The sequence below is a fragment of the Hermetia illucens genome, chromosome 2 (genome assembly GCF_905115235.1).
Source record: "Hermetia illucens chromosome 2, iHerIll2.2.curated.20191125, whole genome shotgun sequence".
Taxonomy (NCBI): Eukaryota; Metazoa; Arthropoda; class Insecta; order Diptera; family Stratiomyidae; genus Hermetia; species Hermetia illucens.
The window spans coordinates 108,460,166-108,484,635 of NC_051850.1; the positions used below are offsets into that span (position 1 = coordinate 108,460,166).

General features: G+C 41.3%; 2 protein-coding genes across 4 annotated transcripts; one reads left to right on the plus strand and one right to left on the minus strand.

Annotated features, from left to right (window-relative positions):
• The first annotated feature begins 76 nt into the window (after positions 1–76).
• LOC119649755 (kinesin-like protein KIF18A) lies at positions 77–23,674 on the plus strand. 3 transcript variants are annotated; one of them, XM_038052047.1, is made up of 7 exons: positions 77–626; positions 6,594–7,302; positions 16,173–16,341; positions 16,393–16,592; positions 21,987–22,794; positions 22,869–23,009; positions 23,120–23,674. In XM_038052047.1, exons 1-7 carry the CDS (start codon positions 325–327, stop codon positions 23,260–23,262), a joined length of 2,472 nt encoding a protein of 823 aa, XP_037907975.1. In that variant the 5' UTR covers positions 77–324; the 3' UTR covers positions 23,263–23,674. The 3 variants fall into 3 exon arrangements, with proteins under 3 accessions (XP_037907975.1, XP_037907974.1, XP_037907976.1); XM_038052046.1 differs by having other exon boundaries at positions 16,173–16,592; XM_038052048.1 differs by lacking the exon at positions 77–626 and adding an exon at positions 6,291–6,354 and having other exon boundaries at positions 16,173–16,592.
• LOC119649756 (ribosome-recycling factor, mitochondrial) lies at positions 16,594–17,511 on the minus strand. Its single transcript, XM_038052049.1, has one exon. The coding sequence runs from the start codon at positions 17,441–17,443 to the stop codon at positions 16,673–16,675; it is 771 nt and encodes a 256-aa protein (XP_037907977.1). The 5' UTR covers positions 17,444–17,511; the 3' UTR covers positions 16,594–16,672.
• Positions 23,675–24,470: the final 796 nt, after the last annotated feature.

A 24,470-nucleotide genomic window follows, 5' to 3' on the forward strand; every position in this document is an offset into this window, starting at 1 on the left:
TTCATGTCCAGCAACTTAACAGCCAGAAAACGAAGCTCACTACCGACTCTCAATTCAAATTGAGCTGTCAAATATCGCAACGAACTGTCCTATGTTTTTGAATTCCGTTATTTAAAAATCAGAAAATTCATGAATTTTAGGTGTTTGAAATTAGTGAAAAGAATAAGTGCTTGTGTCGAAAGTTTTCCGGATAGTGTTCGATTTTCATGCTTCGCGTCGTGTATTCTACTCTGGTGATTTTACTAATTCCGAGAATTCGTTTTACATGAGCTTGGCCGGCGGTGTTTACGCGCTTCCGTGATTTTATTCAAAACGACCCGTAAAATGGTTGGTGAAGAATCAAAAATACGCGTCGTGATTCGGGTGCGGCCGAATAACCGGCGTGAGTTGGAACAAAGTCAGCGTACGGTTGTGAAAGTGATTGATCAAGAGACCATCCTATTTGATCCTGATGAGGACGAGGATGAATTCTTCTTCCAAGGCGTCAAACAAAACCACAGGGACATCACGAAGCGTACGAATAAGAAATTAAACATGGAATTCGACAGGATTTACAGCGAGGAGGATAATAATGAAACTATATTCGAAGAATGCACGAAACCGTTGGTGACGTCTGTTATGAATGGGTGAGTACGAGTATGGTATCAGATGCCAACCAAATTGTGCAATGTCTTAACCTATTAGGAAAAAAAGTGCTACGAAGGCGCAAACAGAACAGAATTTCCCCACTCCGGCTCCTCCTATTATTTTTAAACACGTACCTTGTTATTGCTGTGTTTTCTGTTGACTTCCGAGTCCCCAGTGTGCTAATATGACGTTGCTCTCAATGACGTTTAGGAAAAGTAATCCCAGCGCAGAGGCCCACCACCTAGCTGTAACTATAGGGTGGGTAGCTGGCCTTACCATTGTCCTCCCGTGTATTTCTCTTCGAATTGATTGAACTGAAAAGACACTTATAGTGTGGGACTGGTGTGTGAAGTTTTAAGAAGACAAGAACTGAAAAAAAAGGGCCAGTTAAGTTAAGCCTATTAAAATAGTTGGTAATGGAATACTTGAAGAGAATCCTGGTTCCTTTTGAACTTTTTGGAGGCGACAGTGTTTCCTCAGCCATTGTGCCCCCTCTGCTTTGTTCCCCATTCGGTGTCTAAGCAAAAGCTGGCTTTGTGAATTTCTTTAAAATTGCAAGTCCAGGAAGGAGTACCTGAGCAGGGTCGAGGCTGGATGATTTACTGTGTATTTACTTTTTTTGGTGCCTAACTACTCTTCTGCGACTGAGTGCAGTCTGGCCGGCTTGGTATTCATTTTCGGGGCCTGTGAAAAGAGGCTCTCATTGTTTCTATACACAAAAGTGGTGGTTATACTCTCCCTGAGAATTGTCGCCAATTAGGGCTTCTCTCCTCCTCTTCCAAAATCCTTGAGCGATATGCCAACGACGCTCACTTTTGCCACCATTCAGAAACATCGACCCACTGCTACCTGTCTACTAGCCTCTAGTTGAAAAATCAACAAGCCCCTAGTTTGAAAGTCTACACAAATTTCTCTAAGGCCTGCCTCGGTCAACATTCCCTTGTCCCTCATGGCAAGGCTCACCTACTAGCTCTTTAACCGTTCATCCATCCGCTCATTCACTAGCGTCCAGGGTTTCATTCTGGTTTATTTATTCTTCATAAATGAAGGAGAAGGAAAGGGCTTAAGTTCCCTTTTTCTGTAATCTTGCCAATAGACAGTATTCATACAGTCGAACTTACGCTCTGGTTAAATGTTTCTGCTAGATGAGCAGGCACAATGTCAGGGAATGCCACTCCCTCACTCTGTTTTACTACTTTCTTGACGGCCACCATTTATCATATGAGAGCTCTAGTAATGGGAAATATGACTCTTTTGATGAGTCTACTCATTTCGATTCACCCACTTAGCTGAGTCGACTCAAAATAGTGCCTCAGAAGAGTGGGTATTATTTTCATTTCGCCTATAGCACTAGATAAAGTTCAAGCGAATTTGTATAATATTAAATAGATTCTGTCCGTTTATTTTCGTTAAAAAAAAAAAATTAAGCGCTTTGCGGGTAGTTCGATAAAAGTGTCAGCAAAGAGCTGACCCTTGTTCTAAGAGGTTTCTTTATACTATTTGATTCATTCTCTTTGGAATTTGTTATTGATGATGTTACAGATGTATAGGAACCCCTAGAGTTAAAAGCCAATTAGTTCCGTGAAAATGAGTGTGGTTCCGCGCTCTAAATCTAAAATGACATAAGAGACTAAAAAGATATTTTTGGCGTTCATAATGATCAACATAGTAACAACAGGTGTTTAGCCTAGTCCTGCCTTAATAAGGAACTCCAAACATCTTGGTTTTGTGCCGAGGTCCACCATTTCGAAGTTCCTAGCAGCTGCCTGAACTCCTGGCCCATATAGTCGCAACATCTAAGGCAGTGTTTACATCGTATTTTTTACTAGAGTCTCTATAGACTATATATCATAGAATACGGTTACGAATTCGCATTTCTTTTTGTTAAAAACCCATTTCTTCGAGGGATACATGAGGACTGGCGGATCATTTTCCTGTACAGTAGGAGCTTTGACCCTACGAGGAGACCTTCAGAGCGGAACATTTTTTGTAAGCTGAAATATTCTCTGTTAGCTGCCAACATTATCTTAGATTGTATATATGTGTCATTACGGGAAATTACCATACAACCTGCTACGTTTTTTAGACTTTTTTCCTCAGACAAAGATTAAATTCACCTTTGAGTGCACACTCTCTCAAAAGCGGTGCAAATTTTTAAATTAAGCAAGGTGTGAAATTGCTTGAAAAAAAGGGGGGGGGGGGGCATTTCTTGATTTCTGTCTGTCTAAAACTGGGTTTACAGGCTGCTCAGATGGGTTTCCTGAAATGCAGATGGAGTTCGTTCGCAAGTGCGAATATAACATACAGTACCTTCGACCTTATCAAGACTAAGCATTTCGAGAGATGTGCAAGAATGAGTGGGTTGATTTTTCTGGTCAGCTATGTTGAGCATCAAAGGTAGAAGCGGTTGCATATCCCTGATGAACTTTCAAAAATTCTTATGCTCTCATTGGGGTAGTGATTGTAGGTGTGCCCCGGGGCAAAGTTGATAATCTCAAACGAACTTCAACTTTGTGATCTAATCAATGTTGCCTTTTTGAGTTAGCGATGTCAAGATTACTGTCCCAAGAAACATGATAAATTTGCTGTGATCAGGCGTTGTCCAATTTGCACTGAGCAGGCATGTGTGTTTTTAACAAAAGTGATTTAGCTAATTTCTTTAGATTATACAACACAGTCACAACAAATTTATTTTTAATGGCATTTTTTCACACAGATATTTCTCGTCTAGTCGAAACTCGCAATTTTTTTTTGAGAATTTGAGAGAAATCAAAATAAAACGTATCGGGAAAAACGTGGTGTCACAAAAAAGTCTTAATATCATTCATATGAAAAATGTGCATTTTTGTGTTTACTTGTTAGTCTGTAACTAACTCCTGTTGCTAACTTCTACTACTTGTACGAAATTTCGGTTTTTGTCTGACTTGTTGGATGCTATGTAGAGAAAGAAACGGACTTAGGGCGCTGCCTTGCGGAAGTCTACTACTTACTAAAATTGAATCTTTGTTCCGAACAAATTTCCTTCGAAGCAAAAAGCTGAGGTAGCATAGGTATCTTTTGACTTTTAGAAGCAATTTTAACATCGTTTCGTAAGCAATTTTGACGTAAATAAAAACTGTTTCTTGTAACTTTTCTTTATCGAGATGTGCAACAGAACCTCGTTTAGCCACGAAGCAGTGGATTGTGCATATAGGTCTAATCACGCTTTACTCAAGACCGCCAACACCTTGGGCTTCGTACCATAGTTAATTCATTAAATATGGCTAAATGCAATTTTCCAGTACCTGGCCCCGAATGGGATTTTTATTTTAGTAAAGTGAGTGCGAGGTTTTTGGCTTTGAACGTGTGTTCAGTCAGACAATATTTATTTGTGATAGGGTTGCCCGAGACTGATTCATGACTTCCTCTTCCTGTTCTAACCTTGACGAAAGTGAGCCTATAATTGTTATTGTTTAGAAATTTGAGATCAGACTTATACACCAAGAGTTGGTTATGTCGCCGTTGCAGACAGTGCTAGTTTAAGTCGCTAGTTATCAGAACGTTTAGTATTCTTTCAAGAAAAGAGAAGATCATCGTGTGAAAATCCTGTTGGTAATTGAAGGAGGAAGGTAAATAGACTCAAGAATTTTCGCTTCATGACCCCTTTAATGGTTATAGGATGTCCATAGTATATTGATTAAGCCGGCAGGAATTTTAAGATTGCAGGATTTTCAGCCTGGTATTTGATGTTAAGTATTTTCCCAGGTACCTTTATCTACTTTAACGAGGTGCCGGACACTGTCTCAGAATATATATGACGGTTTCGGCACTCTTTTCACAGAAATATACCTAACTTTCCCAAGCAATAATTGCAGCCTGCAATGACCAGTGAGTATTACTATTATGATCCTAGAGCTCTACTTGGTGAGGTTTGAAAAGTTCTGCGAACGCTTGGGTTCGTTTTCCTCCGTAGGCAAATCCTGGACTGTTCCATTCTTGATAAGTTCGCCAACTGTTCATTCTTTAGTGTCATAACCATGAACTCTTTTCCGATTCCAGAAAAGGGTTTTGGTCCGTATAACGGCGTTCGTGCTCGTTTCCTGGGTAGCGCATCCGCTGCCTCATTGCTTTTTTAACCCAATATGACTGGAGCCTAGGGTGTTCAGGAATTATTGTGTGAGCCAGACTGAGTCTACTAAGCTATTCCCGTAGCAATTCAGACTTCCCCTGGTTGGACCTAAGTCCTTTAAAAGCCTCTTAAGTTTGACCTATTTATGTTGTATATTTCCGCCTGTTTGAAAAAAAATTGAATGCTGATGCTCTTAAAAAGATTCTGAAAATCTAGTTGCAATATATGCCCCTTTCAATGCTCTAAACATTTAAATATTACTTGCGTGTCATTTAATCCATTCAGTGCCGTTGATACGTCAAATCAAAGCGAGGGTTTAGTAAGGGACGGCTGACCCGACAGTTGAATCAAATTTCACAGGAAAAAACCTTTCTTGGGTGATAATCTCAGTTTCCAATTCCGCGTTTGACGGGTTATATTGTTGAAAAACTTCCGTATATTGAAATTCATTGACTGGAGCATTTCTTGGCAGTTATATGAAGAATAACCAGAATCTTGTGCTGATTTTCGAACGCTGAGGGATTGGAGTTTCGTGATTCTTTAATCGATTCTTCAAATGAAATATTCTTAATAGTTGTGTTTGCCAACATAGATCTAAGAACATGACTAAATCCCATCCAGTCGTCTTTTGGTGTTCCTGAAATACTTCGCAATTTTTGACTTCAGACTCACTTCGAAGAGTATTCAGATGTGATTTCACAAAGGTTTCCCATGGATAACTTTTAATTTGTCCACTTTGTTTGTTATGAGAGTAACATTAGTTACAACTTGAAAAGGTGAAATTTGGAGTTCCCCTTCTAATACAGATCAGGAGATTATTATTAATATTAAATGTGAGAAGAGACTCACACCATTCGTGGTTTTTGAGAATTCTCCCCAAAGCATATGTTTAGCATACAAAATCCACTAGAAGTTTGGGCCTTCTCATAGAAGTAAATGGTAGAATTCTTCGGATGATGCTATTTTGTCATTCTCCATGTAGACCGATGGGAATAACTTGTCCCAAATCGAAGTCTAGTTTAACAACGATTTTGTCGGCCGGTGTACAGATCGAGACACCACAGAAAGTGGAAAAGTTTTTTCACGTTAGTATGCACGCCCTAATTTTCTTATGCTACGTTTGTAAAAGAATATTTTATCCTGAATTCCTTTAATGATTGACTTTCTAACCCAGGGTTCTTGAATGGGAGCTATATCGATATTCTCTTCAGCAAGAAAAACCACCAAGTTCGCTGAAGTACACCTCGAACATTGTAACTTAACCCGAACCGTCTTCATCAGCCCTAATTTTGACAGACGTATTTTGCGTACTTCCGATTGATTTCTGTTTTATTAAGTCATTTGTATCGATCGAGTTAAGGTTTTCTCTGGTATTGCGAATCGGAAGCTTGCGAGCTACCACCACTATATATCGGTTAATTGGTTTTAGTTGTTCAGTAGGCGACCGTCTTCCGCTTTGTACAGATTCTTATTTGACAGTGCTTTAACGTGTTATATTTTTTCTTTGCTGTTTCTTCGTAACGTTATATGCAGCATACTCTTACTTTATTTCTTTATTTCCCCTATTATATCACTAAAATGCTGCTCTATGTAGATCTGTTCTATTCTGAGGCAATTATGTTAGTAAGTTTATGTGTTTAATGTTGAGCAGCACAAACTTTTCGCATTCAGTTCATCGATATAAGTTTCGTATAAACGTGCAATTCGATGTTTCGAGTGGAAGTGAAGTTTATTGTCACAAATAAGTAAACATATTAGTAACCAACCCTACTAGTAACCACTAAAAAAATATTTTACAATTGCAAAATATATATAATTAATATCTAACCATTTTGTATTATTTCTATTTTATTTGTAGATATAATTGCTCGGTATTTGTTTATGGCGCAACAGGTGCAGGAAAAACATTCACCATGCTAGGAAGCGATTACAGCCCCGGTCTTACGTTCCTTACAATGCGGGAACTTTTCAATCAAATCAATGCTCTTCGCGATGAACGAAAATTTGACATTGGAATTAGTTATTTGGAGGTGTATAATGAACAAGTTATGAACCTTTTGACAAAGACTGGACCCCTAAAACTATGCGAAGATTCCCATGGCGTTGTTGTCAGTGGTTTGGTTTTAAAACCAATATTCAATGCGGAAGAGCTCATAAACCTGCTTACACTGGGAAATAAGAATCGAACACAACATCCAACAGACGCAAATGCAGAAAGTAGTCGTAGTCATGCTGTATTTCAAGTGCATATTCGAATGACTGAAAAAAAGACTGGACAGAAGCGTACTGTTAAATTATCGATGATTGATTTGGCTGGAAGCGAAAGGGCTGCGAGTACTAAAGGGATCGGTGTCAGATTCAAAGAAGGAGCTAGTATCAATAAGTCGCTTTTAGCCCTGGGAAATTGTATAAACAAGCTGGCAGATGGTTCAAAACATATTCCTTACAGAGATTCGAATTTGACTCGATTGTTGAAGGACAGTTTAGGGGGAAATTGCCAAACAGTCATGATAGCAAATGTGTCTCCATCATCGTTGACCTATGAAGATACATATAACACATTGAAGGTAAGTAGTAAATTAAATATCACCATATGATCACACTACCCCCACAAGCAAGTCACCAGATGCAAGCAGCTTGCTTTTGAATAATTTACAAATACGTTACTCCTACGAATTATGGTCTACTCAAAGTCGTTGCGGATCAGATCTCAACTAATCAGGCAATGTGTTTTGGAATTGAGATAGACCCGAGCATTTGATGTCGGGCTGCACCAATTGAGAAGAAAGGGCACTCTACTTTCTAATGCAGACACACACAGTTCTGCAAATATCACTACCAATTTTTTGTGAACAGATGGGTGCTTTGTATAGAATTGTGTTATTTTGCTCCATACTGTAGCCTATTGGCTATTGAATATCATACCAACTTCATTTATGTGGAAAGTCCCATCCTAATCGCTGGGGTAAGGTGATAATCCACTTGGTGTACCCCTACTTCAACGGTTGTAATTCCGCAGGTGGTATTATGTTTCTACCGCGAGATCGTATATTGGGTTTCATTAAATATCCATGCGGATGCTTCTATTTTATTAGTTATTACATGAACATGCTAAGTTGATCATCAAAAAGTGTAACAAAAGCTGCGAATGTCTATATCCTGAACATTCATGTATCATTTTTAAATTGGTAGAAAAAATTTGTCAGGAAAAAAATCTTTGAAAGGAAAGTAAGGTATTGACTGGGCCTATACCAGAGACATTTCCAATGATATAGTTGACCTTATTCCCAAGTAAGCGGAACTGTTAAGAGTATAAATAAAGTAGCCCATAAGATATGATATTTCCTAATGGTGAATGGTGATGCAGGCAGCTAGAAAGTAGTGGATCCATATGGTTTGTAGTTAGAACATTAAGCTAATGGAAGAGCCGTGAATAAAAACGGTGGTCACCTTGATTTGAGAGCACCTAGTTTATTACATCCTTGGAGGGAGTCGTTGATTTTGCTAGGTTCCCTTTCTTAGTGTTTCTTGTTCACTCCTTGGTGGAGTATAGGGCATCCACACAGTCAGATTGTGCTTCAGTTTCACTATCATCACACTTAACGCTGTGCAAGTAATAAGCTCACAGCAGCGAGATAAACACAAGACGAACACAGATACACATGACGACGCGCTATTGGAGTATGTTAATTTGTGGGAGTTGGAACATTCAGTTTCCTTTCATTTCTTTAACCTTTAGTACGGGACTAAACTAGAACGTATTCTTAAAGACTATTACATCGCCTATCATGTCATCAGATAACGGTGTATGGAGCGTTTATTACAGATATTCTAGGCAGTCCACGCAAGCTTCCGAATAGCTCAAGTTTCAAAGTTATGAGTTTTTATTTTTAGTCAGTTCCTTTGCGTTAGCAAACATCTTAAGACCACCGGGGAATTGATTGCGAAGAGTAAAGATTATATATGTTGATGGATAGGTAACTTCTGTGGGAGGTCCTAAACTGCAGCCTGTTGGCTTATTATTGGTGAGATATTTTCGGAGTGCCAAACGTAGATAAAGTCACACATTTAAAAGATTTAAAAATAGCGGAGAATATATAAGCAGTTCTGCCGGCTAATTTGCTCCATGATCTTTAACCAGATAGGACTTGATAGTTCTTTCAAGGAAGGTAATGATAGCAGTAATATCACTGCTCATTAAGTTAATTTGAAAGTGCCTTTAAATCTTCTGGGCAAATTCATAAGGTTTGGCTTCAAAAAATGAGAATTTGTGCCCTGAGATTGTTGTTGATTCTCTCCTGACTTTTCTGGAGACACTGAATAGAGGCTATACAGAAATTGAAGGGAACTGAGTCGAAACAAATTACTTGTGACAACCCGTTTTATATTGCTATACTATTTTCAGTAAAAATTTGAGTTCTTAATAATGTAAAGCATTTCGTTTAGCCATAATATGCTTCTGAAGTTCTTCTAAACATATGACTTTGCTAGAGGATAGTGAAATCCTCGAATGTAGTTGGCCATTAAATTCATGATTTTGATCATTCCATTCGTGATTTTGCTTGACGTATTGATTGAAATTCTTTTATGGACCACTATGTGAGAGTTTGTGCATTGAGACATGTTTTGTTTAGAGCCCCCACCAGAGAAGATGTGGCTTAAACTGGTAGGCTAGGCCAGTTTATATACGAAATGCAGTCCGAATCCCGAGCTGAGTTTGAAGTGTGACAAATCAAAATATTGGGTTCGTCAAAAGATAAATTTCGAATAAAAAAGTACTAATGTGTTAATATTCGCTGGAGTATTGCAATGATATTTAATTAAATTATTGCCGAATGAATCGAGGGATGGAAGTTCTACGACAGATAGAATCTTCATTTGATGTTGCCTCTGTCGTAGATGTTGGTGATATGTGGTGTGTGGTGTCCTCACCTACCTTGGCATATTCATCTTGACGCATCTCGCCGGCAGTGAGGCAGATGGATCTTTCCCGTCATTATTTTATTTCTAAATTTCTGCTGATTCAACTTTTCGAGGTTTTGCAAAACGGTGCGATTTCAATGCGCCATGTTCCAAAGACATGAAGGTTTGTACTTGACATGAAAGGGGACTGAAGTGTTGAATGAACCCAGTCACCGAGCTTGGTTAGCAAAGAGGCATACAAGCGCATATCGTCAGGCTATTTCGTTGAAACTATATTTAGGTTCTGGTGGCCCTGCACCCTCGTGATTGACTGTTGAAATTAGTTGGCTAGTGAGCAGTAAATTTCAAAATTTTCTTGTTATCGAAACATTAGTTGTGATGGGGACTGATTTCACGGCTATGATTTTTGATTATCAAAAGCGTTTTTGATTGGTTTCTGGAATATGCGTACAACCTTCGATAACGATATCGAGGGTCCCGACAATACTCGATTTCTTCTACTTAGCGAGAATTTCAGCGAAAATATCTGGGCATTCTGGGCTTAAGCGGGCCCCTTGTGTGGAACTGTTGTCGACAACTACCACCTCACAGCGAGGTCCAGATTAAGTAGCATTGCACCAACAGAGATTTCCAATATAGAGGAAGAGAATGTTTCTATGAGCAACTAAACATGTGTGTGTGTGTGTATGGTGGGGGAGGAGCTACAGCTTCTGAGCACTCAGGCCGTGTTGGCCCATTGTACTCACCTCCCCCGTCTAACGGAATATTCCAGATTCGTTAACGTATCGCAGGATTTCCGTTAGTGGATGTGATGCTACCCGTCGCAATTGGAGGACATCGGCACCAAAGATCTGATGCCTGATGCGTCCATAGGCGGGGCACTCACATAGGAAATGCTCCGTGGATTCCGTTTCCTCATTACAGGAGGGACACGTATCATCTTCGGTAATTCCTATTCTGAACATATGCCCAGCTAGTGAATTATGGCCTGTCAGAATGCCCACAATACACCTGCAAGTCCTCCTGCTTTTCGACAGGATAAACTTTGCGGCACGTATGTTGGGTTCTGGCAGGAAAAGTTTGGTGTGTCGAGCAGCATTTAAGCTCTGCCACCTGTCATTATGGGAAACTTGTTCCCAGTTGTTGAAAACAGATTTAGCCAATGCTACTGATACCCCAATTGCTGGCTCCGGTCCCGGCATAGGGGAGATTGATCCCTCTTTCGCTAAAGCGTCCGAGATTTCATTTCCCTCTATGCCACAGTGACCAGGTACCCAGAGTAGTTCCACCGTATTGAATCTAGACATAGAGTTCAAACGGTTTCTGCATTCCTGAACGATTTTCGAGGTGATCAAAGGACTGCTCAATGCCCTCACTGCAGCTTGACTGTCACTGCAGATTGTGATGCGCCTGCCCTTCAACCGCTCGTCAATCACCCAGTTTGCCACCCTTAGGATCGCATAAACTTCGTCTTGAAAAACCGTTGCATATTGTCCCAAAGGAAAAGTCCACTTCTCGTTTTTATTCGAGAGGTAGACTCCGGCTCCAGAACCCTCTTCTGTTTTTGAGCCTACGGTGTAGAAGACTTCCGTATATCCCAGTCCTCTCTACGCTTCAGGGTAACTACATATCTTCTACCAAACAGATGTATGGGGACACGAGAATCGGAAGGCATTGTAAGAACTAGATTCAGTCCTCCCAGTAACTCTTCCAATGCTCTGTGCCCCCCACATCCGTTGTTTTCCCATAGATCTAATCGAATTAACCTATGAGCTGCTCTCATTGCAGTGCTTTGAATCAATATATCCAGGGGCTGCAAATTGAGTAGTGCATTCAGAGCTGCGCCGGATGTCGTGCTCATGGCACCAGTGATACCCAGACAAACAGTTCTTTGCAGTGCGGCTAGTTTACGGTGAAAACCTTTTTGTCTCACCTTAACCCACCACACTACGGATGCATATACGAACATCGGCCTAATGATGGCAACGTATATCCACATTACCACATGAGGCCTGAGTCCCCATGTTGAGGCAAAGGTCCGTCTGCACAGCCCATAAGCTGTGAGAGCTCGTTTCATCTTTACCTCTACATGTTTGTTCCAAAGAAGTTTTTTATCTAGAGTGACCCCCAGATATTTCACTTCTTCGGAGAGTTGAAGGGTAGTACCCCTCATCTCAGGGAGGCAAAGTCCATCCAGTTTTCTCCTTTTTGTGAATAAAAAAAGCGGGTTTTATTTGGATTAACTGACAAACCATGTCTAAGGCACCAGCTGTCTATCAAATCAACGGCACGCTGTATATTCCTACACACCGTTCCAAGATCCCCATGAACAGCAAGTACAGCCACGTCGTCAGCATAAGCTTGAGCGTGTATTGGCAAATTTTGCAGTTCGCATAGTAGTGAGTCGATCAGCATACTCCACGGAAGCGGCGAAAGCACACCTCCTTGGGGGCAGCCCTTCGCCGCTTCTGTAGTCAGGTAGCGATCGATCCCTACCTCAGCGCACAGTAATCTTTGCGTTAGCATAGCATGGTCCCACTTAATTAAAGCATCATCAACACCATGCGCTCTGGCGGCATCACAAAGCTTTTGAAAAGGCACACAGTCAAAAGCCCCTTCAATGTCCACGAACACCCCCATTGCTTACTCACCATTCAAAGTTGCATCCTCTATCTTTGTGACCAAAGAATGAAGAGCAGACTCACAGGACTTTCCACGTTGGTAAGCATGTTGGTTTTCACTAAGTGGGTGTGACCTAAGTGCGTTTCCACGAATGTGACGCTCCACCAATCTCTCCAAACCTTTCAGCAAGAATGAAGTCAAGCAGATCTGTCTGAAGTTCTTTGGATTAGAATAGTCATCTTTCCCAGGTTTTGGTATGAAAACTACCTTAACCTGTTGCCAAGAAGAAGGCACGTAGCCCAGAGCAAGACATCTTCGAAAAATATTTCTTAGAGGTCGCTCTAAATGCTCCATACCCTCCTTTAGCATTGCCGGATAGATGCCATCCATGCCAGGTGCTTTGAAATGTTGAAAGGACAGTATGGCAGCTCTCACCCTTTCATGGGTGGCAACCGTTTTCGCAGTGTTCCAGTTCCCCTTGCAACGCTTGCGTGTTGAAGGGGTTGCAAGAACCGTCAACTCTCCCCCTACCACTTCTCTCACCCGTTCTCCCGGGTGGTGTACTACCAGGAGGGTCTGTACTGAGTCCAGTCTGGAGCTCGTGGAAGTACCGTCGGGTTTTCTAAGAGAATCCAACTTGGCCGACTCATCCCTTTTGAGGACTCTGCACAGCCTTGAAGTCTCCCTTTCGCCTTTCAGTTCCTCACAATACGCTCTAAAGGAGTCTCGTTTCGAGCACCTCACGAGCCTCTTATATTCACGTTTTGAGTTCCTGAAATTTAACCAGTCTTCGTCCTTGCAAGCACTTTTGCAAGCACGATTTAGAAGTCGCCTGGTTGATTTCCTGGGTTTTTGCAGTTCTCGGTTCCACCAAGGAACCGCTTTACCGCTTTGGCCTCGGGAAATAGGACAAGCCTCTTCATAGCACTCTAAAAGTGTGCAATTCAGAGTTTTCAATTCATCTTCCAGCACCAAAGGAGTCCTTAGTCGCCCAGGGAACTGTACTTTATTGCCAAGAAGTTCATTGAACTTTGCCCAATCCGTTTTCCTAGGGTTCCGTCTTTGTACTGCAGACTGTTCGCCCGCAATAGTCAGATTGAAGTCTAGATATCGGTGATCTGACAGTGAGACCTCGTCTAGCACTCGCCAGTGTGTAATCAACTCTAATAATTTTGGGGTACAGATTGTTAGGTCAATTACTTCGCTTCTTCTCGGTCCCACGAACGTAGGGGCGCACCCTACTTTTGCAGTCATAAGACCAGTTGAAGTGGTGAAATCAAATAGCTTCTCTCCTCTTGGATTGCATTTGCTACTGCCCCAACAAATATGTTGAGCATTCGCATCGCAACCTATTAAGAGTTCGAGACCACTTGATTCTGCATACGCCACCAGATCCCTAAGTTCTTGCGTCGGTGGAGGATAAAAAGAATCATAGGGTAAATAAGCGGAGGCAACTATGATGTTTTTCCTCTCGCCATTCATCTGGTATTGTATGATGACCGTAGCTAAGTCCTGGGAACAATATTGTCTCAGCATAGTTGCCTCTAACCGTCTTGACATCAGGACGCAAGCTCTCGGTCTTATGGATCTTTCGTCGTAGAAGATCCTAGCCCCCTTTACTGATCCAATGCCACAGATTCTGTTAAATCGAACCCACGGTTCTTGCACCAGAAAGATATAGGGGAAATCCTGTAGCTTTGTCATTCTCGCTGCCAACAGGTAGGAGGGAGCTTTGGCATGCTGCAGGTTGATTTGATCAATCTTTATGTTTTTCGACATAAACCTAGTCTATTGTCTTATGGAAAACAGTTAGAAGCGTATGCGGCAGTCCGCGTATGGCGGGGTTTCCCCCACACCGTACCGCCAGAGACTCGATCCCCTCGTGATTGATTTCTCTGAGAAAAGCCGTACTTGGAAGTACCGCAATTCCCAAGTTCTCATCCACGAAAGATCTCATCTCATCCCGCAGAGCATTCGTCTGTTTTCCACTTAGCACCTTAATTGGTTTGCGGTGTCCGGGTTGCATAGATTCGATCACTCGAACTGGCATCAAGTCAGTTCCGTTCACGTCTCTGGCTTCCCTTCCTTCCGCCTGTTCCTTGGAAGGTGTAGGAGAAGTTACTAGCAGGTAGGATTCACTCTGTAGTCCCTTCCTCAGTGCGAGCCCCCATACGGGGGGCACACCGGTCCTAATCCCCGCGAGACGCGTGGATATAAGCCCTGGTGCGGAGCACAATAAAGCGTTGGTCACAGCAGATGTGTTGGTCTTACGCTTCTTGCGCGCATTACCGCTGACTGAAGAGTCTGGTGCGTCCAGTGTGGATCTTACCGGGGTTTCCAGTTTATCCCCGCCTTCCGCCGGAGATTCCGCTTCCTTGCGTTCGATTTCTCTGGGCGATACCGCGCCTAGTGGTACAGCCACGTCCATGTCCTCATTCCCAAGGTGCTTCATCTTCCTTCGCAGTGCTCTCTTCTGCCGTCGGCTTAGGGCCTTTCCAGGTTCACGGTGTCCGGACCGTTTGGATCCATTTCCACACACCGGCGTTAAACCAGTAGCGTCCACGTCACCAGCTTCCCGTTCTTCCGCTCTTCCCGGTAAGGATGAAGGAGAAGGTTCTGACATGCAGGATTCAGCCTGTAGTCCCCCCTCCTTAGTGGCCGAAGTTCCCTTCCGCTGGGCCTTCCTCTTCCGCTTGCGGGTAGATTCGGGCTGTAGTACCGCGGACGAGCCGGCCGTAGTCGGATTTCCAGTTTCTCCCAATTTGAGAGTTTCCGTACTTTCCTTTCGGGCTAACTTCGCCGTAGGCACCAAGTGCAAACTTTCCACTGAGTCGGAAAGCATGCCTTCTACAGATTGATCTGTAGGCGAAAATGAATGTGGTGAGGCCTCCAAAATCAGCGCCTCGGCCGCGACATGATTGCTCATGGTCGCAGGTGGATTCGAAGTCTGTGACTTCCTCCCACTTGGAGAGTTTAAATCCATCGTTTCCATATTCATATTTTTGGACACCCTTAGTGTAGTAGTAAACTACTACAGGCTCCCCCACCACGACAAGGTGGTGTCCGAGGGGGAGCAACTAAACATAGTTTAGGCTTGTTAAAGGCGACATTGGGATTGTGATGGCTGATCTAAATGCCAAGGTGAGCTCTGACAACATCCTGCTTTTCGTCAAGGTTAGTTGGGTTTTGACTGGCCGACACGGGTTAGATCAGTTGAGGCAAATTGCCAGGAATCGACAGCGATGGCAAGTAAATTGGGTTGAGGCGTTAAGCTCCATATACGAATTTATGCTTAAATATATATTTTATCATAGACGATTTTTTGGTTTCATATTCCACACACTTCGGTACAAAACCCATGATTGAAGTAGGGTTTTACAACTGACCCCGATTGTTCAAGGCGATCAGACGATTCTGTCAGCACGGTACATCAACAATATTACAGTACCCGGATTTTCACTGATATTAGATGTAACGGATAGTATCTAAAATGATTTAATCACGTAAACCTAATGTCATTGAATGATTCAGCGTTGGTTGGACTTGTTCAATTGTCACATATCTCTAGAATGGGGTCTTCTGTAGTGAGTCCCAGTAGTAATCAAGGGACATTTATGAATGGACTAAATGGTTTAAATGAACTACCTATTGCTTACAACGATTAATTATAGCCTATTAATTTATACGTGGACAGATTTTAGTTTACGGAATATTGAATTTTTTTTATCTTCGCAGTGAGCATTAAGACTGAAATTTTCAAGCATCGTGCGTTTTTGTTTGATATTCTACATAATTCAAATTCTGATTCTGGGGAGTTTGGAAACATAAATCTATTCCTTGAAAGAAAAAAGAATGTTTTAATAGTTGACTTTATTTATCTTCAATTGTACAGTACGCCAGCCGAGCGAAGAAAATTCGCATTGTCCTCAAACAGAATATACTGCGCACCAACATGCCCAAAGATTACTTCATTAAAAAGGCTACTGATCTACAGCATGAAATTGAAAAACTGAAGAATCTCAACAAACAGTTAGAAGAGAAACTGCAACAACAACAAACCGGTAGGCTATTTTCAAACCTGAGGGAGGAAGACACTAAAGTTTTTTTTTCAGATTCTAAACCATTCGATGAGATGCTACTCAACTCGTGGTTCGATAAGATTGATGCATCGTATTCAGCCCTTTTCAAGGTGCAGGAACCAATTATGAATGCGCAAAGTAAAGAGAGAATTCTGTACTACAGGGGAAAACTGAAGGAGTGCGCCGAAAGGGGGATGGCTGAGCTCAGTTTGGATGGAGTAACAGTAGACGAGGTAAGTTTGATCAACAGTCATTGTATATTTTAGGCAGTAGCTACTTTAACATATGTAATAATCTTTATTAAAAAACAATTCTAAGCCCCGAGCAATTCAGTTTGCTTGGATGCTAACATTTTTTCCGCTTCGGCTATGTATTTATCGGCGATTGAAATGACTTGATTTTGTACGCTGTGATTTACGTCCTCTGAAATATCTGTTTGTTTCTTCAATTTTTTTATGGTAGCATTTTGAACATCACGGATACTATCACGACATTTTATGAAGAGGGACTTAGCACCTTTCGACAAGTTTTCACGGTGCTCCTTCGTAACCTTTGGAATAGGTATGAAGAGTGTTGTTCCGTCCTGCTGTGGATTCAAATTCATTCCACTCTTTTCAATAGCTTTCAAGACATCTGGGATTGTTTGTGGAAATGCTATCATGTTTACGATGATTGTTTTGGGATTTTTACGAGCGATTTGTCCAAGCTCTTGCAGTTCATGCTCCTTTCCGTCGACTGTTACTTTTAGAGTTTCGATGGCGCCGGTTGTCGATCGAAGTGAAAGGTTTTTGATGAATTCGTCTCGCATCAAGTCCACGGCTCGTTGCATTTGATTATTTAAAGAGTCTAGATTTATTATTTCGCGTAATTGTGATTCATTTACTTCAACTTTGGCGGCCTTCTTGCCTTTATCCTTCTTTTTATCTTTGCTTTTAGCATAGTACCGTACTGGAAGCAGGTTAATTTCAGGGAAATTGCTTACTGCTGCTGGGGGTTTCTTATATGTAGATTCGAGTATTATGTTTGGTTGTTTGTTTATCAAACGGCCAAACGAACGAAACCGATACAAATTGCGCGCGAACATTGTAATTAAAAATATATCGAACTTTATGTGATCCACTGAAACTATTATAACCTCAACTCGGAGAAATGTCAAATGGTCGGTAAGGCAGTTTTAAGCGGGTTCAAAATGAATTGAATTTCGAATGATTTTTAGAGAACGACCGTTTCGTCAAATATTCAATGTATATGGTTCTGTGTTGACAATTCGGATTAGCATCGATTGATATGTTGCGCTTGCTATTTCTCTAAAAAATCCCTTCGCCATCACTACCTCCACGCGTAGCAAAGTCTTTGACTGTCACGATCCTATAGCAGATTTGCTTTCTGCAGTTTTTTTCTAATTTTATTTATCTAGAAATCCTGGGGATCTTGAATCTTGGAATCGATCTGTCTATGCAAGTACTAACATTGTCAGCCCCATAAACTCCTTCGGAATTTTTTCATCGTCTACTTTTGAAGGAGGAGGAGGAGATAGTGGGGGGTTTGCTTTTGCTTTTCCAGTACTTTTTTAAGAACAAACGCCTGAAGTTGCCGCAACATAATGCCGTCTTTTTTTGCGAAGATATAGGGAATATAATGGTCACTCCAACTAATTATTTACCCAATAGCAGTCTGCTCAACAATTCACATGGTTTCGAATACTAAATTCCTTTATGCTTTGGTAATATTTTCGAGTCAGGATCATAAATCTGACTTTTGGTCCCCTTCGTTGGTTATCTTTCGAATTTTCTTTTTTCAAACTTCGTTGAGCTTGCTGTCCAATGGTCTGATTCACATTTACAGCAGTTTGTTTAAATTATTATTATTTCTAGAAAGGACTCATATAAATTTAACAAATAATCTGCTCGATACCACGAGGCAGTGCACAGTTTGTGATCGGCTGTCAATCCATTAAAATCCTGATAAACTTCGTTTCCTTAATAATTTATCAGTAACCAGATAATGAAGTAGTTCGTATGCGCCTCTGTATAAGGGCCAGGGATTTTTGTATGAAACTTTCCCCAATATAGAAAATTCAATCATTTACGATCTGCCACTTTCCCCACTTCACCAAGCGTTTTCAAACGACGGACAATTATTGATTGGTCGACATTACTCTCCTGAAGTTGGAGTTACTCTCAAGACCATTCGACATCAACAAGGGGATGCCCTATCATGCGTCCTGTTTAACCTTGCCCTCGAGAAAGTCATCCGTGATGCTGAGGTAAATGGAAGAGGTACGAACCTCTTTAAGTCCACCCAACTACTGGCCTATGCTGACGACATCGACATCATGGGAAGAACGACCCGAGACGTACAAACTGCCTTCATTCAGATCGAGCAGGCGGCGCGAGATTTTGGGCTGCACATCAATGAAGGCAAGACAGTGTATGGTGGCAACGTCAGCACCGAAGACGAACCAACCAACAACATCAAACTACACCGGTCAAACAGGAAGAATAAGGATAGGAGAATACAACTTTGAGACCGTTGATAATTTATCCTATCTAGGGTCGTAAATCACAACCGATAAGGAGCTACGATGAGGAAATCCGCGCACGGTTGTTGTCAACCAGCAGAGCCTATTTCAGCTTACAAAGACTGTTCCGCTCCAAACGTCTCACCATAGGGTCAAAGCTCTTACTGTGCAAGACTATGATCTTGCCAGTCCTCATGTATTCCTCGGAAACTTGGGTTCCTAGCAAGAAAAATTGCGAACTCTTGGCTGCGTTCGAGAGAAGAATCCTCCGAAGAATTTTTGGCCCCCTACATGAGGATGGACGATTCCGTAGCCTACACAATGACTAAATCTATGAGCGATACCATGACCGTCCGGTTGTGGATAAAATCCGGCTCAATAGGTTACGGTTGGCGGGTCACTTAATCCGTATGGATGAGGATGATCCCATCCGGAAAGTCTATAAGGGCAATATCTATGGTAGAAAAAGAAGACGAAGCAGACCTTGCCTAAGATGGAGCGATGGCGTAGGCCAGGACGCCAGACAGCTTTTGGGGATATCGAATTGGTGGACCTCGGCGCAAAATCGGGATGTCTGGAGTTCCTTATTAAGGGAGGCCTAGACCGGATACCGGTTGTTGCGCCGTTGATGATGATAATGATGAAGTTGGAGTTGTTGTTACCTAATTTGAAATGGATAAACCATTGCCTTTTGCTAATTGTTCTATAAAAAAATGTTGATATCGCGAAATGAATACGCTTCTAGTTTCCATACTTTCTACCACTGATAAAGCATGACGTGAAGCATATGAATACGAATTTCGATGTGCACAACTAAATAAAGAAGATACTTTTAAAAAAAGAGAATGAAGCACTTATTCTAATAAAAATCCGGCCAATAAAAACGATCGATGGTTATAAATCAACTCAATATTTTTAACAGGTTGTTTCAGTAAGACTTTGATGTATTTTTGCTCAAAGTTACCTTCATTGAATCTTATTCTTGAAATTTCGGCTATATTTCTCCTCTCACGGTTTCATGTTAAATTGCAAATTTTGCCTAGACCTTTTTCCCTATGATCTACATGGTAGATACACCTTGCGTCAAGATATTAAGAAGAATCAGTCGTCACTTCGAGGTTCGGATGGCTTGGTGGTTAGATAACTAGACAACCGCAGTGGAAGGTTGCGGTTGAAATCTCATTGGTGGCAGTGCTGACCACATTGCTTCCTACAGTGTTCCTTTACAGTCTTGATTGAAGTGCTCTAGCATCCTCCAAGGCCCAGGTTTTTATTATTATTGGTAACTCCAAGTAATCTTCACCGCTAGTGCTAATCATCCACATCGGGAATAGTGTCGTCGTAACCAGGGCCTCCGTCCTAGCGGCAATGTTAAAATTCCAAAAGAGTTTGAATGGGCTTTTTCCAGTCAAGTGCTTTGACGTTGAAGTCTCTAAAGGCAATCCTTTGTGTATTTGGGATCTCATCCAACGCCGAGCTTTTCCCGACTGCAGGGAGTCATTCCTGAGGAAATGGGGTTTCCGACGGAGGATAGTTCTAAGGATGTACACAGCCCGTTCGAACGTACAGTTCTATCGTCTGTTGACGCTGTGCAAAAAATACAATAGAACCAAACTTAATAGAATCCGAAGAATTGCATGTGCAGGCGCCACTGGGGCAATATGGCCGAATTTTGTGGGCAAAATTACTTTATTAGCTTATGCTGTAGGAAAGGAAGATGTCATCGTCCATTGAACTTATTCACGTCCTCCGAACAAGTCAGTATGAAGAACATCACCGATTACAAGAAGAAATACTATTGTTGGCAGGATGTAACAATGGCGTACTTTGAACATCAAATTGCTCTGAGATTTTACCTTGATGCAGCACATGACATTTTGCGCCATCATATGTTACGCTGATGTATATAGCACGGTAAGAACACTTCCTTTCCACGTCCACGACAGCCTTCTCAAAATCGATGAAGCCTGCGCACTGTTCCAAAATAATCCGTAGTGTGTTGATGTGGTCAATCCTGGAGGATGAGGGAACCAGTCTGTTGTCGATCTAACTTTCGAGGTGTTCCTTGATGTGTTCCAGGATTATTTTAGTTATTATCTTTTCAAGGCAAGGGAGCATGTAGATACCTCTCCACTTGTCTCAGTTAACACGGGTGCGCTTCTTTGACATCTTAACCATCAACTCCTCCTTTCACTTTCTAGAAAACGTATCGGATTACTAAAATTTCCGTGTGAATGATAGTGGAAAATCTGTAGAAATTGCATGTGCAACGATGAATAACTCTGCGGGGAGACCGTCAATTACAGCGGTTTCTCTTTAGTTTGGAGGAACAGTCCGTATGTTACGCTTCCGTCACCACCGCAATAAAAAATATCTTATTGTTAAGGGGCATACTATGTTGGATTTCCTGGAATTTCGCACAATATCAGAGTTCGAGCGGGTCAAGCTTGCCATCGGTCAATAGTCTTCCATCCCTTCCGTTCACCGATTCCGCAGTCAGCAATAACTTATTACGTGGCTGACGACGGGCTATTCAGGATGTTTACCGTCCGATCAGCAAGATAGCTCTCCCACCGTCAAGCGACAGCTGGATCATATACACGGTCGATTGTGAACCTGTGGGATCGCAGCTTTCCAATCCGATGAAAAGTGGCGGACTAAACACACAAGTGAACATAAGCGTCCACCAGACAGTGATCCTTTTCGAGGCTGTGTCAGCGTCTCTCTTGTTATCCATATTCAGACAACGCACATCCAAGGCAACCTAGATTTACTGTTGATGATTACTCGTACGGTATCGGTTAGTTGAAATCCAACTTAAGCTCTAATTCACAGGACAGCCTTATCAATTGTAATACAAAAACAATTGCTCAAGCAAAACTATGTGGGTGTCCTACACCCTGTGTAGAAGAGAACAGGGAGCATATTAGAGTTGCGGTTCTATTTGTAAGGAATTTTATATCATAGTAGCCAAATTATTGCTCTCATTTGCTTTTTCTTTGCCTATCCTATAATTTCACTTCCGATTTACCCATAGTAATCGGTTGCGGTTATTACTCGTCGCAATCTAAGACGAATTTCATAACACTAATCCTTATATTTGCAGGAAATGAAACGCATGGATGCCTCCATAGATCGATTCAGTAAACAGGCAGAAAAAATGAGAGAGGAATTGGTACGTTGGTCCATAAGGCACACCGATGCACAGAATGCAATTGAACGACTTCGTAAGGAATGCCAGGAATCAAAATATGCTGCCATACTGAAACGCTATTTGCGGGGCAAAGATAGCGAACTTGAAGCATTACGAGAAAAAATTATATACGGACATATGAAAAAAATCGTAAGAATCTTCCGTGATGAAACCAAGTATTTACGGGAGACTCTCCAGCTTGCATTACAAATAATTAAAGAAAGTTATCCTCTGGTTCGAGAGCGGAAACTTGTTTCTTCACAATTCCAAGAGAAAATGGAAAAATTGGTTCGTTTGAATTATGGTCAACGAGACATTAAATTCTCCAGTGATGAAAGTGGGAGCGATTTTGAAGAGAAGGAAGATTGCTTCAATAAATGTCTAAACAGCCCGGACGTCCCTATCAGAAACGGAATAAAAAGGGGAAATAGTGACGACGAGAAACATGGGGAACACCAAATGAACCGAAAATTATTTAAAGCGGACAATAACATTGGCGGCAGTGAAAATGATTTGCCTTCTTTTAAAATCGAACCCCTATATGAAGCAGAAAACCTCAACGAGACGCATGTCGTTGCCCCTGGGTCCAGGGAAATGGGTGTGGATGTGAATAGTACATTCCAGGTGCCGTCATCATCATTGGCTCGAAATAAAGAAATATATAAAGGGATCTTGATGGATCAAAATGTCAATGTGACTAACAAAGGTGTATTGAGCAAGGGTAAGCATTAACTTTATATACTTTCTAGTGTTGAATATTACAGAGTATTCATATTTACTTTAATGTTGCTGCAGCTTTGATGAAAAGCCACGTAGGGCCACAAAAAATTATGAACAGAGTCGCAATTGCCGTTAATAAGGAGAATAGTAAGAAATTCAGCCCTAGCAAAGTAAAGAAAAGTCCAAGACCTGTTTCGCGAACAGTAACGAGCCGAGGTAAATTGATTTTTTTAAAAAATAATGAAAATTGTTGGTATTGTATTGTAATTGAATTTTAATAGACATGTACTGAATTTGAAATACTAAATGGGTTCTATCATTTTTAGCTCTAGCGTCAGCGGCGAATTTTATCAACAGGCAACGTACAAAAAGCCAAACAAACAATTTCAATGAAATTGACAACAAAGCGCCACACATTCATAGGACAGTATCAATGCGCATGAAAAAACCCCCACCGCCGTTAGATTAAAAACGGAAAACTATTTTATTATTTTAATTTAGTTACTAACTCTCTTACCAGTAAGCTTAAAAATATATGAAATCATCAATATCATTTTTTATGTGCTTGTATTCAGTTAATATGTTGGAATATTTATTTAAAGCGTTTTTTATATTCTACTTTGCATGTGCTTACTCTAATTACTTATATGCATATATTTTATGAGTTTTTATACTAAAAACAAAGTGGAACTTTCTCAAGCCAGTTTCTATTGCAATGCTGTGAACATTCTCTCTTGAGTGGTTTATGTAAATATACAGAGTTTTATTAATACTACGAACCTATATTTGGTATACTTCGGATTAACAAGCAAGCTTATGATAATAAATGCTTTGATAGACGATTGAACTTATGTTTTGAAGATCATTAAAAGATGAATGAATGAATGATTTAAGTTGTAAATTGAAGATAGGAAAAAATAGTGTTTATTATAGATCTTTATGCTGAAAAAAGGGGGGCAGCTTATTTGCGAAGAATGTCATGGAATTTTCAATATAAGTTTAACAATGGAAGTAGGGAGAAGTAGGGGATTACTGTCTTTTATTTTCAACCCCATTTAATTTTATTAATTGATTCCGAAAGGTCCCGGGAAAAGCATAAAAGTAAGAGTATACAAAGATGTATTTCCGGGTGGCTCAGTGATTAGAGCGCTAGGCTGTCGTGGCAGAAGGTCGCGTTTCAAATCTCGCTGAAAGGAAAGGGATTTGTATCGTGATAGGATATCAGATATCAGTCGACTCAACTACCTGGCTTAAATTAGGGCAATAATCACGGGCGAGCGCAATGTTGACCGTCAAGTTAGTTAACTGGTATGCGGAGGCTGAAAATGACCTCGTGAAGCTCAAAATAGCCCCATACGACGAGATTCCTCGGAAATCGGCAGCTCGCATCTGTTTACCGAAGTTCCGGGTAAGGAGAAGATCGTCCAATCACCCCCGTCTTCAAAACACCAGGATCCCAAGGAAAGGGGGGGGGGGGATTCAGGAACCTCAGCCAAGAGTCTATCTTCCCTGGAGGAAAAGTATGCTATAAAGTGTGTTTCAGAGTCTTGGACGAAAAAGTGAAAGTGTTACACGAACAGCGCGTTCACGAGCTTTTGAAGGTAGCGCAGATACAACTGTAGCTCTTAAAGTGCTCTTCAACCCATCAGAGAAGTCTTAAGCAAATATTACAATCTA

What these genes read in the sequence shown, in the direction of transcription:
- LOC119649756 (XM_038052049.1), bottom strand. Translation starts at nt 17,443, where the DNA reads ATGTTCGCGCGCAATTTGTATCGGTTTCGTTCGTTTGGCCGTTTGATA.
- LOC119649755 (XM_038052046.1), top strand. Translation starts at nt 325, where the DNA reads ATGGTTGGTGAAGAATCAAAAATACGCGTCGTGATTCGGGTGCGGCCG. An exon ending in ATACATATAACACATTGAAG is followed by an intron (nt 7,303 to 16,172) that starts GTAAGTAGTAAA and finishes TCAATTGTACAG; the next exon opens with TACGCCAGCCGAGCGAAGAA. An exon ending in GCGAACAGTAACGAGCCGAG is followed by an intron (nt 23,010 to 23,119) that starts GTAAATTGATTT and finishes TATCATTTTTAG; the next exon opens with CTCTAGCGTCAGCGGCGAAT.